The 17,500-nt window shown below is 38.3% G+C and overlaps 1 protein-coding gene across 2 annotated transcripts; it reads left to right on the forward strand.

Moving 5' to 3' along the window:
- The first annotated feature begins 128 nt into the window (after positions 1–128).
- On the forward strand, positions 129–16,434 carry mknk2a (MAPK interacting serine/threonine kinase 2a). 2 transcript variants are annotated; one of them, XM_081374529.1, is made up of 15 exons: positions 129–911; positions 1,318–1,491; positions 1,600–1,687; positions 1,852–1,953; positions 2,034–2,131; positions 5,639–5,718; positions 6,092–6,165; positions 6,529–6,633; positions 6,730–6,785; positions 7,041–7,136; positions 10,645–10,839; positions 11,284–11,448; positions 11,561–11,601; positions 14,082–14,168; positions 14,217–16,344. In XM_081374529.1, the coding sequence occupies exons 2-15, from the start codon at positions 1,441–1,443 to the stop codon at positions 14,365–14,367; spliced, it is 1,389 nt and encodes a 462-aa protein (XP_081230655.1). In that variant the 5' UTR covers positions 129–911; positions 1,318–1,440; the 3' UTR covers positions 14,368–16,344. The 2 variants fall into 2 exon arrangements, with proteins under 2 accessions (XP_081230655.1, XP_081230654.1); XM_081374528.1 differs by having other exon boundaries at positions 14,082–16,434.
- Positions 16,435–17,500: the final 1,066 nt, after the last annotated feature.

Below are 17,500 nucleotides of genomic sequence, written 5' to 3' on the forward strand. Positions count from 1 at the left end.
AACTTTACGGTATTTAGACCTGAGCTAAATGACCAGTAGATGGCTGCAGTGATCCACATATCATGCCTGCCTACAGCTGTTCTAATCCAAGATGAAATTATTTAAAATGATTTAAATTACGTTATATTACACACAGTGTTTGAAAAACCCTTCTCTTATAGCTGCCCAACAAACACAGGACGTTCCCCTGACGTTAGTATCTGGTTCCCGTTTGGTTATTTTTTACTTTAGAAAGTTGCAATCATCCGTTTTAAAAATATTAACTCCTAACCACAGGAACCGTAATTGACTTAACACATTAAATACCTGGTTCTAAGGCTGTGATATCGCACCCTTCAGCAACTAGCACTTTCCAAGGGTTTCTGTCTGAAGAATGAAATACTAAAAAATCTTTAAAAATGCATAAGATTATCAAGTTTAGCCTATTGCAAATATATCTTAACAACTGATTATTTAAAAATTAATCTGTAAAGTTTTGGCCACTAAAGCTATATTTAAGACAAAAGCACTGATTAAACAAGGATTAGTTTTTAGGAAAGTGTTAGAGAATATGTGTTGCCTCAAATGTGATCTGTTTAACTGTGTTAATGTATCCACTGTCCAGTAGATGGAACAAGTCCACTGAATTTGCCACTAAAGCGCCTGTCCAATTTTGTTTCTGAATAGATGACGTAGGGAAAACGATACCCCGCCCCTGAAATGAATGTCCAATCGTGTTCTGAGGTTTTGATTCGACATTCTTTTGATTGGGTGTGGAATTTAGAGTGGGCGGAGTGCAGGATAGAACCTTATATATGCGTTGTGCTCTCAGGATTAGTTTACATTACAATTGACAAACACATAGTAGCGCTCTATTACACGGTGGGTTGGAGCAACGACGTGAACGCTGGCGCCTCACGGCTAGTAACGGGGTAAGATGAAACACTTTCCTCTGCCTACGAAATGATTCTGAGATCTCTTTATGAATAAACTCCAGCCCATTACTTTCTGAATGCAACCACATGCAGCTCAGAGGTTGGTTACACGGTCAGCTTGATTAAAATAGCTACTCATAGCTTGCAAACTAATAACCAATTGTAAACGTACATAAGACATGCCAGTTTATATTTTTCGATTTTAATAGCTATTTATTTCGTTTCTTTTGGTGCGTGTTAACTTTCTGACTGTGCTGACTCTTGAAATATGAAAAACAGCAAGTCTGTACAAGAGCTTTTCTCTTCTCTTGTGGTCATCATCTGTATCTCTGAGACTCCAGATTATCAGTGGAAGAGTATCTGAACCCATATTGATGCTGTTTTTGTCTGTCTTTGTATGCAGGAGTCATCTGTTGCGCGACCACCTTGAGGTGATCAGATCAGAGGTGACAAATAATTGATTTAAAGGACCCACTGCACAGATTAAGACACCAAGCTGAACGTCATCATCTGACCATTCGAGAACATGGTGCAAAACAAAATCACGGAGGTCACCGGATTCCATCGCTCCTTCAAGGTTGGTTACTTGTTGTTCTGACTTGCCAGAAAATAGGTTAATGAAAGTGAAATTGCAAGCTTAAATTTGTGACACTTGTCAGAAATGTTCCTGTCTTCCTGTTCCCAGGGGCTAAACCCTTTCAAGACTGATGAATTCATAGATCCGGAATCCCATCTTGGCTCATCCTTCAAGAAAGACCGCTCGCCAAGGCCTGGTACAACTATTTTGCCTACTGTTTCAAGCATATTGACCGTTATTATCACTCTTAATGGTTGACGTAAACTCTAAGGAGGTAGAGATACAAGATAACTTTCTCAAGAACTCATTGTGTGTTAGGCAAAGTTCATAATAGATTAGAGTGTTGTTTTTTTTTTAAAGACATGCCATCCAGCAAGCCCATCGATATCCCTGATGCCAAGAAAAGACATAAGAAGAAAAAAAGATGCAGAGCCACTGACAGTTTCTCTGGACGTTTTGAAGGCAAGCTTTATTTATTCTCAGGCCTGGAGTTAAGCTTCACTGTCTGTAGAGGGTAAATATTCATTTTCTTTTCTTTACAGATGTTTACAAACTTCAAAATGAGATTCTTGGTGAAGGGGCTTATGCTGTTGTACAGACCTGCATCAATCTGATCACCAATAAAGAATATGCGGTTAAGGCAAGTATCAGCACCCTCTTAATGTAAAAACTGCACATCGCTATATCACTGTTCATGTGGCTATCAAATAATTAGTGTCTTATCTATGTGCAGGTTAAACTCCAGTCACAAAAGCAAAATACCTCCTTACACAGTACACTCCTTGCATGATTATTGCTCTGATTTTACTGTCACAATCCCAGATCGTAGCCAAACCAGTGCTTATGGTTGATGCCGAAGCGCTAAGTATAAACAGTTTGTGACATCTTGTGACATCACTCATGATGACACTGATGTTTTCAAGCAAGTTTAATATTATTGCAGCATAGTTTTGAGTGAGAAATGCATAATGTGCTTAAAGTAAAACCAATGAGAAAATAAAAAGCATGGAGGGAGCAAATCAAAAGGCTTGTTTTAAGTCATTTAAAATATCATAACTTTGCAATACAATATTAACATCTATATGTGTGTGTGTGTGTGAATGTCAGGTTACCAGGTTCTTTAGAGTAAATTCTGACACAAAAGTTGCATTTAACTTTTGATTGCAGGTGCACATTGTTAGCATGTTCTCTTAAATGTGTTTGACCCTAGGTGTAGTATGTTTTGAGGAAAGCAGCCAAGCAAACTTTATTTTTTTGTGTATAGCTGTTCACGTTGTTATAAATGTGGCCAATGTTCCAGTGTGAACAGATCATGGTTCTGGATTGACCCGTATGTGCAAAAGAGTGATTTTTAAAAGACGTCACACAGCAAGCTGTCATGCGGAAGTAAACACTGAGGACATGCGATTACGCGTTTATTTATAGTGATCTGCCGCAGAAGCCAGCAAGTTTCTGCTCAGACAGGCAATATTAAAAAACAAAGCCGAGGATTCAAAAAAAAAGAGTGCAAGAGTTTTTAAAAATGTGCTGTCGCTGTAACACTTGTGAGGTCTGACATATCACTGTCCTTCCACTGACTACCTTTTGCAGTTGTCTTGATAGCTTCTGTCTGATATGTAAAATCTGACTCCCATGAGTTCAGAATTGTGGTGAATGTTGATATAGAGTGACATAAAATTCGCATGAATTCCGTTTTGACTGTTCAAACTGAGGTCGCATTGCAAAACATCTGACCTGTATCTGATTTAGGACCACATATGGAAGTGGCCCAAGTTGGAATTATAAAGATGGTCATGAGAAAAAGTCGAGTCACATATGAGCAAAAAAAGTTGGGCCACATTTGCCTGCAGTCTGAACATGGCTGTGTCCTGCCTTAAATGTAGTGTTGCATAAGAATAAAAGTGGGTTTGTGCTGGGACAGATGGCTCTGTTTTAATGTTTCAGCCCTCATCAGGAAATACTGGACACTAGCTTTGATTCATGGTTATTTGAGCTTTGTTCATACAAGCTGTTTTATTTGTTGTGTGTGATGTGTACTTCACTCTGGAACATTGGCCTTCCAGCTACTGTGCTGCTGCTGCAGCTGTGAAACAAAAATAAATGATTATTGTGCCTGTTCAGCAGAGAAACTTCCCCTTTTCAATTGTTGTTATTGTGAAGCAGGACATGTAAACTTTGAAAAAGCAGTGTGGTTTCTTGCGTTACATCTGTTTGACCTCTAGTAGATGGATAAGGTAATATAGAGGGTGCTAAATGAGGCATGTGCAGGATGTTCATGTGGCATTTCCTAGCAAATGTTCTGTAATTTGCCAAAGGAAAGACAAAATTGAAAACAGCAGGTTCTCCACATAGCTGATGTCATGGAATATTGTTAAATTCCAAGAGTCCTGTGAGCTGGTGCATTTTTGGATGTTGGAGAAAGTTTGAAGTTTTCCTTTTAAATTATTTGTAATTTGCGTACTGTGCGACCTGAATCGTGTAAAGTGTTTTGCTAATGCTAAACCTTTTGGGTTACTGTGACGTAAATGCTCATCTACAGGTTAAAATCTATGGACCCTGTATAAATTACATGCTCTAATGCCAAGGTAAATGGATTTCATTATAGTCAAAGAGACAGATGGCAAATAAAATAGTACATGGTTTGAGTTAAGGAGGGGAAACACATCTTGTAACCCCTAGCCCATTAGAAATATAAACTACTGCTCAAAAGGTGTGGGGTCAGCAAGCATTAATTAATAAAGTTCATAAAAAGTTAATCAAGGATGTGCTAAATTGATTAAAAAGTGACATATATAATATAATATAATATAATATAACTCCCTATTCAAAGAATCCTGAGAAAATTTCAATTTAAAGTATTGATCCGCATTGTTTTCAACAATGATCATACATTTTTCTTGAGCAACAAATCAGCATATTAGATTCAGTGATTTCTGAAGGATCATGTGACACTGAAGACTGGAGTAATGATACTGCAAATTCAGCTTTGCATCACAGGAATAAATCTCATTTTAAAATATATTCAATTAGAAGTTATTTTACATTGTACATATAACAACTTTTGTTAGATGCGATTTAATCGATTTGACATCACTAATTTAAATTAACTGCTATAGCCCACTTATCACAACATTCCCAGTTGTTGATGGCCACAAAATTGGTGGCATGCCGCATGGTAGGCTCTGCTAAAGATTTTCATCATTTATGGTGCGTTCAAGTCCTCATGGGAAGTTCGTATTTACGATTTGGGAAGTCATGTTTTCGACCTCATGTGAGTTTAAGTCACTTTCGTCGGAGCAAGATGGTGGAGTACCTTTTAAGTAACCACCCAAAAAAACGTAAGGTTTTTAAACTTTCTAGAAAATGAACAAAGACTGTGCATCACCATCAGGTGTGTTTTGCTTAGTTTTTAATTAATTTATGAAGCCTCTGTAAAATGTCAGTATACATTGTTATATTACAATGCTATTATATATTGTGCAGGCAATTAGCTTATTTCATTGTAAAAAAATAAAGCCTTACAATGTCCCTTCTAAATACTTTTAAGTATTGTGGTATTCTGCATTTCTCACTGACACGCTCCTAACTCGTAAAATCTGGGCTTAAAGAAAATCCAGTTTCCCACTCGTATGTACAACTTTTTGGTGGCGTTCATGTGCGTTCAACTCGTAAATTACGATATTTCCGACTTGACTTGAATGCACCATTAGTCAACCCTTCGTTTGTGATGAGGAACCTGCCACTACGTTGTTCATCATATGTGGTCTGGGTGCCCTGAATGTTGTGAAACCTGATCATCTGTCTAGTCCGTTGGCTTGTAAAGCCTGCTGAATCAGTGGTCTGAGATGTTCTTTTGTAGACCGGCAGTGGCGTGTCATCTGTGTGCTTGCTAATCTCCCACACATGCCGTGCGTGGGTGATCCACAAATGGATACACAGAACTGTCGACTCGAGCTGAATACTGAGATGACGTGGGCATGTCTGAGAGTTTTGCCACTTAAGCGCAAATGTGTACTTAAAGGGCTGTCTTCAGGTAGCAAATGAGCCCATCAAAACAGACTCATTGTGTTCTGACCCTGACTTGCAGAACTGTGTCCTTCCTTGGGTTTGTATTGTGTCATTAAGATGATGTTTTAATGTTCTACAGATAATTGAGAAGAGGCCGGGCCACAGTCGGAGCCGTGTCTTCAGGGAGGTGGAAATGCTCTACCAGTGTCAGGGTCACAGGTACGGAAAGCCTTATGTGACACTATTGGTCCTTTCCCAAACCTCCATAAGATACCTCTTTTTTGGCCAGACTCTAAAATGGCATTTAACCATCACAGAATCTAATGCGATAAGCTAATTGGGCAAGAAATAAATCCAAGATGGTGGACAGGGGAGAGAAAATTTAATTTAATACTGTTTAGCTTAGCAACATGCTGATGGCAAACTATTAAAATCAACTGTGGGGTCGAGTCTCATGACTGTTAAGATGCTGCCTACATAGATTGCAATACTGCTAATTAGGTTTTGGAGCTAAGCTTGTGAAGCTCATTGAAAATCCTTTAAGATACCATCATGTTACAATGCCGAATGTTAATATCTTTTCTCACCACAGAAACATTTTGGAACTGGTGGAATACTTTGAGGAGGAGGACAAATTTTATTTGGTCTTTGAAAAACTGAGAGGCGGTAAGTAGTGTGACTCAGGTAGTGTGTTTTTTTTTTTTTTTTTTTTTTTTTTTTTTTTTGTAAAATATTTTTATTCAGCTCAGACACTAAATTGATCAAAAGTAAAGACATACGTTTACAAAATTTCTATTTCAATTAAATGCTGTTCTTTTGACATTTTCTATTTTTAAGAACACTCAATTATTTATCACGGTTTTGTAATAAATAATTATAAATTTTATTTGAGCATCGAGTCAGCATATTAGAATTACTCTGAAAGATATTCAACTTTAAAAGTTAAACTTCATACTGTTGTCTATTAATTTGGTAAAGATTCTATCATATATAATATCAGCAAATTTCATGCATTTTTCATTTTCTCAGGTTCTATCTTGACACACATACACCGAAGACAACACTTCAATGAGCAGGAAGCCAGCATAGTGGTGCAGGACATCGCCAGTGCTCTGGACTTCCTACATAACAAAGGTTGGGGCATTTAGTAGTAATACAACACAATGTCTTCATGCAGTCTATATATTACCAACAGAAATGTTTATTCATTATGTCTTCTACTTGTTCTAGGGATGGCACATCGAGACCTTAAGCCAGAGAACATCCTCTGTGAACATAGTGACAGGGTGAGTCTCTCTCTGTACACGAGGAGACATGAGACATCTGAGGAGAACACACATGCACTGCATTTCTGACCAGATTTTTGACGAATATGTTGGGTACAGTAGCATTTTGTGCTTTTTTTTTTTCTCTCTTTTTTTTCTCTTTTTTTTTTGAGCTGTTGAACAACCTGAATTGACCCATAGGAATACTCAATCCAACGCTCTTAACTCCCTTCACTATGACTTTTAAAAGGGTTATTTTCTTTTTCTTTTCTGTAGATTTCTCCAGTGAAGATCTGTGATTTTGATTTGGGTAGTGGGATCAAACTGAATAGTGACAGCTCACCCATCTCCACCCCTGAACTCTTGACTCCGGTGAGTTTAACCTCGTAAGGGCCACTTAAATAGTGTTCAACCAATATTTTTGATGGCCAATGCTGATACCTTAGAGCAGAGTGCCTGATGGCCTATATTGTATTGTACTATTTCATTTAAAGATGGTCAATGACAAATTATGTATTATTTTACATAATATTTATTGAAATAGAAATAATTTGAAAGTGAATCATTATGAAATAATAATTTGAACTCTAAATTAAATAGATTTGTACTTTAGATTATTTAATGAGATTACACTATTTTCCATTAATAAAATGTTAAAGGGATAGTTCACTTTGAAATTAAATTTTGGTATGTTTTAGCTTACCTCAAGGGCATCCAAGATGTAGGTGTCTTTTTTTCCGCAGTAGTTTCAATTTTGATATTTTTAGGTCAAACCGTTCTTGTCTGTCAGTCGTATAACGACAAGTCTTTAAGGCGACATCTAGTGTATATGTCTATGCACCAGTCTGCGCACACATCACACACCAGAATGCGCACGCGCCCTCAGATCACTTGGACGTGGCTGTGTATAAGAGGTAAAAACGATATAAATACTGTTCGTTTTCTCACACAAACCGCTCGTTTCGTGTCTTAGGCCTTCAATGTGTACTTAAAATGGGGAATTGTTTAATTTGGACGATGGGGAATTGTTTTAATTTGGACTCTGTGCATGCTCTTTGAGACAGTGACCATAGACCTGCATTATACGACTGACAGACAAGAACGGTTTGACCTAAAAATATCAATTTAAACTACTGTGGAAAAAAAAGACACCTACATCTTGGATGCCCTTGAGGTAAACTATAAAACATATCAATTTTATTTCAAAGTGAACTATCCCTTTAAAATTACTAAAAGAGCTATAGGACATGTGATTTGTAGGAGAGGGGTAGGAATTATTATTTATTTTTAACATTTTGATTAAGAGCTGTGACTGAGGCTGGTTGGTGTTTAAGAACTTGTAAACACCCACAAATTGAACTTATTTCCATATGAACGCATTGTCACCTACATTTCATCAGGTATAAGTGTACATAAATCAAGTCACTGGTCAGTATTTTAATGCCATTTTTATTGCCGCTTCACTGCACTGTTGTTCTTATTTTGATAGAGGACAACAGAGATAACGGTTATTGCTTTAAAGCTACAGCCAATAAACCTCCATTTGATCGTGTCCAGTAACTGAGTTTTGTGAGATGTTTCAACTTGTTTTGATGTGCAGTGTTACCATAGGTCACAGAATTATGTCAAGATTACAGATCAAGGAACAGTTGACCTTAAGTGGTTTAATTACCTCTGAGTCTGAAGGGAACAGGCAAAGGTCTTTTAATGTGAATACTTTCATGTACAGAGATCAAAAACAAAATTCCTCATGGAGATCTTTTCACACATATCTCCCTCTTCTTACCGCACCCTGGTGGTGAGCACTCAGACTTTTTTACAGTCTATTCTTCTAGATGTCTGCAGACTCTGGAACTGGAACTGGGTGGGTCAGAGCTTGGATGGTGTACCCTTTCCATTTACTTTTAACTTAGACCATAGACTTTGGTTAATCTTTAAAACACACATGGAGACATTTTAAATATAACCTGAGATTTCCGTCCCTCCATTGACCGTTATTCCTCAAACTTTGGTGCTTCAAAAATTTCTTCTTAAAATCAATCCTTATGAATCAAGCAGTCTAACCCAATTCTTCTAAAGATGCATTATGATGAACCAATTTAATTTTGGCTTTTATTCACACATAAACATTGACCAACGTGCATGCATGCATGCATGCATAAAGTACATCAAATGTGGTCAACGGAACCTTAAACGTGCTTGAACAAAAGTCTTAACTGAACAAGTATTTCTATATGACAATTATCATTTGTGGGTTGAACTATTCCTTTTAAATGTTCTGTTTTTTTTTCCTTAACTCGTTTTGTTGCATTTTTCATCCACAACTGTGGTTTTACTTGCTAGAATAATGACCAGGGAAAGTCCCTGGTTTTGCCAGAACTAAAGTCCTCTCATGCCATAACATTCTGTTCTTAATCCATTTGAGAACATGCAGTTGAGACTGATGCAATGTCAGCGCTAACTTTCAGTGGTTGAGGTCACTGATATAAACAAGGTGACTTAACGTCTTTGTGTACATCACTTGCCAATCCTAACCCTGTAGCCTACATGTTGTCTGGAAACACTTTCCTTTATAACGACGGGAGGAAGAGGGTGGGGCTGCTCATAAGCGACAGACAGCTTTGTGTTATACTCCTAAGATTCCTCTTGCACAGAGGAGCATTATGTAAGGGCTCAGTCATGCTGAAAGCAGAACCAGCTGGGCAATGAACTGACAATTGGGGATCATTGCTGGACTCTCGGTTTGTTGAATCACTGCACAACTGTCTATAGTGAAAGGGATCCATTTGCGCTTCCATAATCAGGTGATCTTTTATTAGCTTCAATTGTTTAACCAATAGTTCTTTCTTCTGATTACAAAGGCATTGTGTCATAAGATCAACTGGCCAAACATCTTATGGTAAAGGCACACAGTGACATTTTTATAACGGCACACTCCATTTTTGCCGGTTGTCTCGTTTCCTTGAAAGTGATGCCCCTGACATTTTTACAGAGCTCTGATGGTTTGAGGGAACATGGAGTGTGCTTGCGAGGTTACCAAGGCTTGGGTTTAGATTTGTCAGGGTCAGAGGGAAGGCAGCCCAGGCTGATTTTTAGGATGCTATTTAAGGACACAGTCTCCTCCCCCTCTGCATAATGTATTTAGCCGCCTCCGTTTGCATCAGTGACTCATGTAGTAGTTGTGTAACAATCTTTTTTACCAGACCGCTGCACTTCCATGAAAATAAACTGGTCTGCTTGTCCTGCCAAACTGCTAACCTCCTGTGTTTTTGTTGCATTAATTATTAGTGCACCAGTCAGGATGTCCGTTCGTATGCGTGTTATGTAACACTCAAGCAGGGTTGGGGCTTGTTTATCCCCAGCCGGTGTAGAGCGGCTTAAATCCTTTTTCTTTTTTTCCCCTCGAGCAGCAACCTTTTGGCCTAGTTTCCACATGACGCAGGGCAGACAGCAGCCTGTGGTCCCTGCTGGAACAGTTGTCCGCTGACGCGCCCAGGTCTGAATCGGATCAGGCCACCCCAGCTTAACTCGGAACAATGAACTTGATAATGCCTCTGCAGGTGAAAACAAACAGGAGAGGCCAAGCTGAGGGATTGCTGACAGCTCTGACAAATGATGTAGCTCTAGGTTGCTCACCTTGTAATTTGTTACCGTACATCAGAACTTGTTGTCTGACCTAGGGACATGCTGATGGGATGTTGTAACGAGTGTATGTGTTGTAAACATGAAGTGAAACACATCTTGAGGCTGGACTGTTCCTCTCTGCTCTACCCAATAGTGTACTTATGGCATTTAAAAACAATATTGGAAATTTTTGGACTTTTCTTTGCAGGTCTGAGGACTTTTACAGTGTGTACTAAAGTGTTTTTAATTCCTGCAGTGTGGCTCAGCTGAATACATGGCCCCTGAGGTGGTGGAAGCCTTTAATGAAGAAGCTAGCATCTACGACAAGCGTTGTGACCTGTGGAGCCTCGGCGTCATCCTCTACATCATGCTAAGTGGATACCCGCCCTTTGTGGGTCGCTGTGGAACAGACTGTGGTTGGGATTGGGGAGAGCCCTGCCAAGCCTGCCAGGTACACCACACATCTAGTTTGCTGGGAAATCGGGCAGTTTCTAAAGTACTGAAAGTCCAAAACTTTCCGGTGGAATTGTAGTAGGAAAGACCTAGTAGGACCTGGTCTAGCCATCTTGTTTCATAGTCAGAGCTTGATGGCGTGGGGCAGCTAACTTTTTATTTGGCTTTAATTTTTTTTTAGTTGGGCTTGTAGTTTTTGTGATGGTATCGAAATATGAATCAAGAATTGTGATATTTTACTGTTACATTTTTGGTGTCATAACAACCTTTATTTATTTATAAGGGAAGAGAGCGATGAAATCAATGAATAAATCATTTATTTTAGTTATTTATTACTTTTGTGGCAGGAAAAATAAAAATCTGAACCACTGGCTTGACCGGTCCAGTTAAAAAAAAATCCCTGAGCCCTGTTACTACTTCATTCATTACAATTTGTCCACAGAGCATGCTGTTTGAGAGTATTCAGGAAGGTAAATACGAGTTTCCAGAGAAGGACTGGGCACACATCTCCCCTGCAGCCAAAGACCTCATCACCAAGCTGTTGGTTCAGGATGCCAAAGACCGCCTCAGTGCCGCCCAAGTGCTGCAGCACCCATGGGTTAAAGGGGTACGTCCATTACTTCCAATCTCTAGGACTTTGAAGACTTTATTTAACCCAGTTAACACATATTTGCTGCTTTGATTTTTTTTGACTCATTTCTGTTGTCCTTCATTTTTAGTGTGCTCCAAACACTGTATCTGCATCCATACTCCATCAGAGGTGGGTAAAGTGCTGATTAAAGGCCCTAATGTACTCACAGCAAAGTTGATTTTCGCTCCTCTTAGGGGTAAAAATAAGTTTGAAATGCGTGAGTTTTGGTGTACTGTTGGCAAACATCCCAATGCCGCCCACACTGTTGCGAGTGCCGTTTAGATGAATATGTAAATGTGTGCTGTGCACTTACCTCTCAATAACAAAATAAGCACAACAAAAATGACAGTTGTGAAAAAATGGCAGTGAAGAAAAACAAGTAATAAAAACTCGGTGAGTGTTTTAGCGCAATTCTCACCTCATGGGATCACAACACTAAGAGATAGTAAATCTTTTCCTGGATTTTTTTTGTGCGTTCCCGAGATTAGACCTTCCTTAACATAATGCCGAAAACCCGAAGTCTCTAGGTGGTCTGGTTGAGGAGTAGATAGAAGTGCAAGATTGGTGCGCACAGACAGAACAGAAATCATGAGTTAACAAGCGCAATTTTGTCCGGTGGAAAATTGCGCTAAAAATCATAGGGATGTAGATGTCTGCACGAGCTCCTCAATTTGTGCAATTCATGTCTATTCATTTGTGCAAGTCATGTTTATTTAAGCAATCTTTTGTATAAAGTGCTATAAAGAAAGCAGTTTACAGTACATAAAAAAAAAAAAAAGTTAAACATGAAAAAAAGTGTGCATGTCACTTTCCATTAGAAGCACACCTACCTATATGTAATTGCCAAAGACCAAAGGTAGTTCGAATGGGTTCAACAGCTTCTCAGGAATTTCAAATTCTCAAAACCATCTTCAAACAGATTTTGTCACGAGTTTGTTCTTCAATTCTGCTATCAGGGCCTATATAATACAGTATATCAGGGCCTTAAAGGGGTGGTTTACTGCTTTTTTTCTTTGCATGATTGTGTTTATGGGGTGCAATATAACATGTCTTCGGGGTTTTTATTTTTGTTTAAGTCTTATTTTTCATAAATTTCACCTTTATTGTAAGCCGCTTTCTCCTCTGTCATTTGAACGACCGGTTGACTTCCTGATTCTATGAAAACACTCCCTCGGAAACAGGCAATGGGCTCAGATTGGTTAGTTGGGCCGGTGTGTTGTAATTGGCTAAACTGCGTAGTGCATGTTGTCCGGAAACTTCACGCCCATTACCTTTACGGGCGAAAGTTACATGTGCTCCGGTCAAATGTAAATATCAGACCCAGAAAGCGGCAATGAATAGAGTCAAGCAACCTCCGCAAATACGGCTCTTACAAAACGTTTCTGAATGGTACATTTTTTATTATTATTATTCTATTCTAATCTACTATTATTATATATGTATTTCGATATGCTGTTACTTGAAAATGCTACTGCTGCTTGTTAGCTTTTGAGATACGGTTTTCTCCTGATTAAACATTTAATATAACTGAATAAATGACTGAGTAATACTGTTTTTTAAAGTTATTGTTTTAACTTCAGCAGTTTGAAGTTTGCTGTTGCGATTAGGCTACATATATATTTTTTTTTAACTTTATACACGTTTGTCTTATACACACAAAATAGCATCGAACTAACTGGCTATAAACAAACAGCGTTGGCATTGGTTTACGTTCTTTATCAAATCGATCGTCATAAAATATACATGGAAAATACATTTACAAAATTAGTGCATAATTACAAATTCAGGTTCAAAATGTTTGTATGCGTTTGTACGTGTAAGTGGCTACTGGCTACTAAAGCCAGCGCTGGCATTTGTTTACGTCCTTGATAAAACTAAAACATTACGTCTGAAATTATACATGCAAATACATTTCAAATTATTAAGTCTTACTTACAGGTTGTGGCCCAACAACTGCTGTCTCTGGTTGTAAAGTTGGAACTGCTTCATGTTTTAGTAACCGTTTCTTGTTGAATCCGGCATTGAATTCGTGGAGATTCTGGAAGCTGTCTTCCGTAAAATGCGCAGCACAGAGAGCTATTACGATTGTAATTTTCAGGAACATAATCAAACATAAATTTTAGCCATTGTTGACGAACTACAGCGTCCGTATGAAGCCCGAACACAGAAGACCTGGCAGCTGGGTGAAAATAACACACTTTCGACAGCATGGCTAGTATTGGCTACAGCTCTCCACTATAACTCCTCCTCTTCGACAAAGCCGCAGAAATATGGCCATGCCCCCTTTTATGCATGGGTTAGTTACGTATAAAACCCGGGAAGTACCTCGTTGTAGTCCCATTCGAGTCGTTTTTGTAGGCATTAAACTTCCTGATTTTTAAAAGTCGATATCTCTGCTTACATTGAACTTTCAGCGCAGCAACTTTGCAGATAATGTTCATGCACCAACAGCAACATTACACTCTATTTAAAATGAAAAAAGTGAAATCACAATCAACCACCCCTTTAATACATTTCTGAATCCCATTATCCAACAGCAATAGTTTTGACTGTAAATACCATATCATTTAATATTCATGCTATCCTGACCATCAATGTCTTATCTCCAGGGGCGGTAGCGCTCAGGACCTGACGTTCTTTGCAGGGCAGGCCGTAGCCATGAACCGGCAGCTGGCTGAGAGGGAAGAGAGCGAGGAGCAGCAGCAGCAGCTGGAGGAGATCTCCTCCCCACTTCTCTTCTCCAGCAGCTCCAGCTCCATGCTGCTGTCTCCACCCTCGAGGTCCAAGCTGGCCCGCCGCAGGAAGACCGCAGGCAGCCAGCACCAAGGGCCGGTGTGTGCTTCTGAACTGCGCCAGCTACTCGCCCCACTTGTGCTCGTGGGCGACTGTGCCTGATCTCTACCACCTTCTCCAGCCCCCGATCACCCCCCGACGACCTTTATCAGAATCTTCAACTAGGCAGTGTGTTGACCTCTGACCTCTCTGCCCAATTACTTTGTGGGTCGTAAGCTTTTGTGGGAAGGACTCTCGTGTTTGTAGCACTTAAAGCACCTCCAAGGCCCCCTGCACACAGTTTTGATTGGGTAAAATGTGGCTGTTGTGGCTGGAAAAAGACTTGTTGATGTCTGAGAGTCCCTGGAATCTGTCAATATTACAATGTTTACGAAAAGCACGAGAACCAAAGGACTCAAGCTGCTTCCATTCCTCTACAGCTGGACCTCACAGAAGCCATTTAATTTCTAAGCATTAGAAAAACACTTTTGCTGTTTGCCTTTGCGCTCACATGGGACCCCCAGCAGCCGAGTCTTTTGTACTTATGCAGTCTTTGAGACTTACTTTTTCTTCAGTAACTCTCAAAGTGATAATGGCAGCCTGTGACTTAATGTAATTAAGCAGCAACTGTTGTTGGGACTTAAGTGGCAAATTAATTTATTGTTCATTCAAGTTATCCAGGGCAGAAATTGCAGCCATGTTGTGCGGGGTTCATATCCTGAATTATCAAGGACCTTATTTGCCCATTTCAATCCACTTTTACTGTAAAAACACTTGTTTTCTGCCAAAATCAAATCTGAGCAGTGTTTTCTGCAGAAACCTCAGGATCTCTTTCTGAATGATCAACCAAAGCAGATGTAAAAGCTGAAAGACCCATTCTATGTAAATTCATTGGCGTTTAACATGTCTTGTCCTTGCACTGGAAAGTTCCGGGTTGTTTTTTTTTTTTTTTAGGGAGGCGGCACAACTTCTGTACTTGGCCTCCCAGGAAAACAGGATTTGGTTCCATAATCATGTTTCCACCCCATTTTCGCTTCCTCCTCTTTTGACCTGAAACGCCATGCAATGCCATGGGGGGTTTTGAGGAATTGACAGGTGCATTTTTCAAGGTTCTGCTGCAAATTCTGAGAAGTCTAGCATTTGCATTTCCAACTCCTTTTTCACCATTCATTCAGTTAGTCATTGAACATTTCGTGTACACACGGGCTCTGTCAATGACTCCATTCACTGTTTGAATAAAGGTGATTTATTCCACGAAAAGACCTTAAGTCCTCTGTTAGCGTCCTCTGTTAGCATCCTTTTTGTGCTTGTAGACATACATCCGAGAGAAAGGTAAAGCATAGATATGCAGAAAAAAAACTCCAGAAACCAATGTGCCGTGCTGCTATAATATTTTGCCCCCCTGCCACCATTTTTCTTTTTTGTGCTAGGAAGGGAGATTTTTATCTTCACTTTTTTTTAAATGGTTTGTCTATTGGTTTTTAAAAGTTGTCTAACTTGTGTTATGAGAAAATGTGAGCCCTCTCCCCCAATATTTTTTTTTTTTTTTTTTTTGGTCCTCAATAAGTGCCAATATATAGACCAAAGGCTTGATTTCTTCTAAAATATTACTTGTTAGTGTTCCACATTTCCGATCTATGATGACTTTAGACACTTTAATGTTTGATAGGTTTTTCTCATATACTGTAATGTAACCAGAAAATATGCAGATCAACCTGGAACAAAACACTTTCACTCTGAGTGAAGCAAAGCCTATCATTGAGGTTTTTGGTTTAATAAGTTAGTGGTTTGTCTTACAGTAAGACTTTTTCTTGAAATGCAAAATAATACATAATTTTTTTTTTTTTTTTTTTTCTGACGGAAACCACCTAGGATGGAATCTGCTGAGTTTAGTCTTTCCTTCTGAGAAAGACCCCATTTTTATTTTTATTTGGCTTTTTTTTTTTTTTTTTTTTTTTCATAGAAGCCCCCTCTACACTCATGTAAGGTGTACCTTTCGTGGTTATTCGTGTATTTTCATGTGGGTGTATTTTTCTTTTTTTTTTTTTTTTCATCTGACCCGGGGGGGGGGGGGCAAATAAAGAACATGGAAAATTGTTCAATTACAGTGGTTACTTTTTCTTGTAAAAACACTCAGATTTGACCACTTAAGCTCAAGGGATTATTATTATTATTATTATTAATATATACAATATTAATTTTCTTATACAAAATGAGTTACTCTATAACAATATTCAATATATTTTTTTTAATCTATTATAATTTACTTTGGGACCATATAAAACCTTTTCTTGTGCTTGTAATATTATTATTATTATTATTATTATTATTATTATTATTATTATTATTATTATTATTATTATTATTGGATGATAAACAAACAGCCTCAACAAAGTTGTTAAATTGTGATAGAGGAGAACATTGGTGTCAGTAAAGAAGCTTTAATATATATATATATATATATATATATATATTTTTTTTTAAAGGGTTTAAAACCTTTAAAAGGTTTTTGTCCTCCCTCATTTCAGATAGATTGATGTACAGACTGATGAACCTGGCCTATATTTCTTTTTTCTTTTTTTTCGTTCATCAAAACCCTTTAATCTGTTCTTTCAGAGCAGTTTCACTGTCAACACACAACAGTGAGTTGAAACTGTCAGTAATACATAAAAAGACAATTACAAACAAAAGGACAAATACAACAGAAAAAAAATTACAAATGAAACGAACAATTTAGCCTAATAATAATAGCCTGCCAAGTCTCTATTTTGAATATGCAGTTGTCATAACTGCTTACATTTGTAAATGCTTTCATCCTTCACCTAGAAAAACATGAAGAGATCATATTGATAATGGTTGGTGTAGATGGATTTATTAACTGTTGGATAGTCAATGGGGTAAATATGTAGGCCTTATTGTAATGCTGAATGCTATTCAGTATTCTCAATGGTGATTAACATTATAGTATGTAGGCCTAGCGTTTTTTCCGTAAACATAAATTAAAGGGGTGAGCGGGGCACACACTAACGCAGGGCTAGTTGTAACACGCAAAGTTTGTTTAAAAGTTAATTTTCCAAATCGTTTTTTGTGTTGATTTAAAATTAGATAAATCTGGTATTATTTTAACCTCCAATTATGTTATTTAACAGTTGATATGGTTATTTAATACTTCATTAACTAGCAGAAGACACTAGCAGGGTTTAGATTCAGTTGCGCAGGCGGGGCATGTTGTAACACTGCATTACAATGTGCCCAT

This window comes from Scardinius erythrophthalmus, assembly GCF_964197995.2.
Source record: "Scardinius erythrophthalmus genome assembly, chromosome: 9".
Taxonomy (NCBI): Eukaryota; Metazoa; Chordata; class Actinopteri; order Cypriniformes; family Leuciscidae; genus Scardinius; species Scardinius erythrophthalmus.

What these genes read in the sequence shown, in the direction of transcription:
- mknk2a (XM_081374528.1), top strand. Translation starts at nt 1,441, where the DNA reads ATGGTGCAAAACAAAATCACGGAGGTCACCGGATTCCATCGCTCCTTC. An exon ending in TTTCTCTGGACGTTTTGAAG is followed by an intron (nt 1,954 to 2,033) that starts GCAAGCTTTATT and finishes TTTTCTTTACAG; the next exon opens with ATGTTTACAAACTTCAAAAT. An exon ending in AGCACCCATGGGTTAAAGGG is followed by an intron (nt 11,449 to 11,560) that starts GTACGTCCATTA and finishes CTTCATTTTTAG; the next exon opens with TGTGCTCCAAACACTGTATC.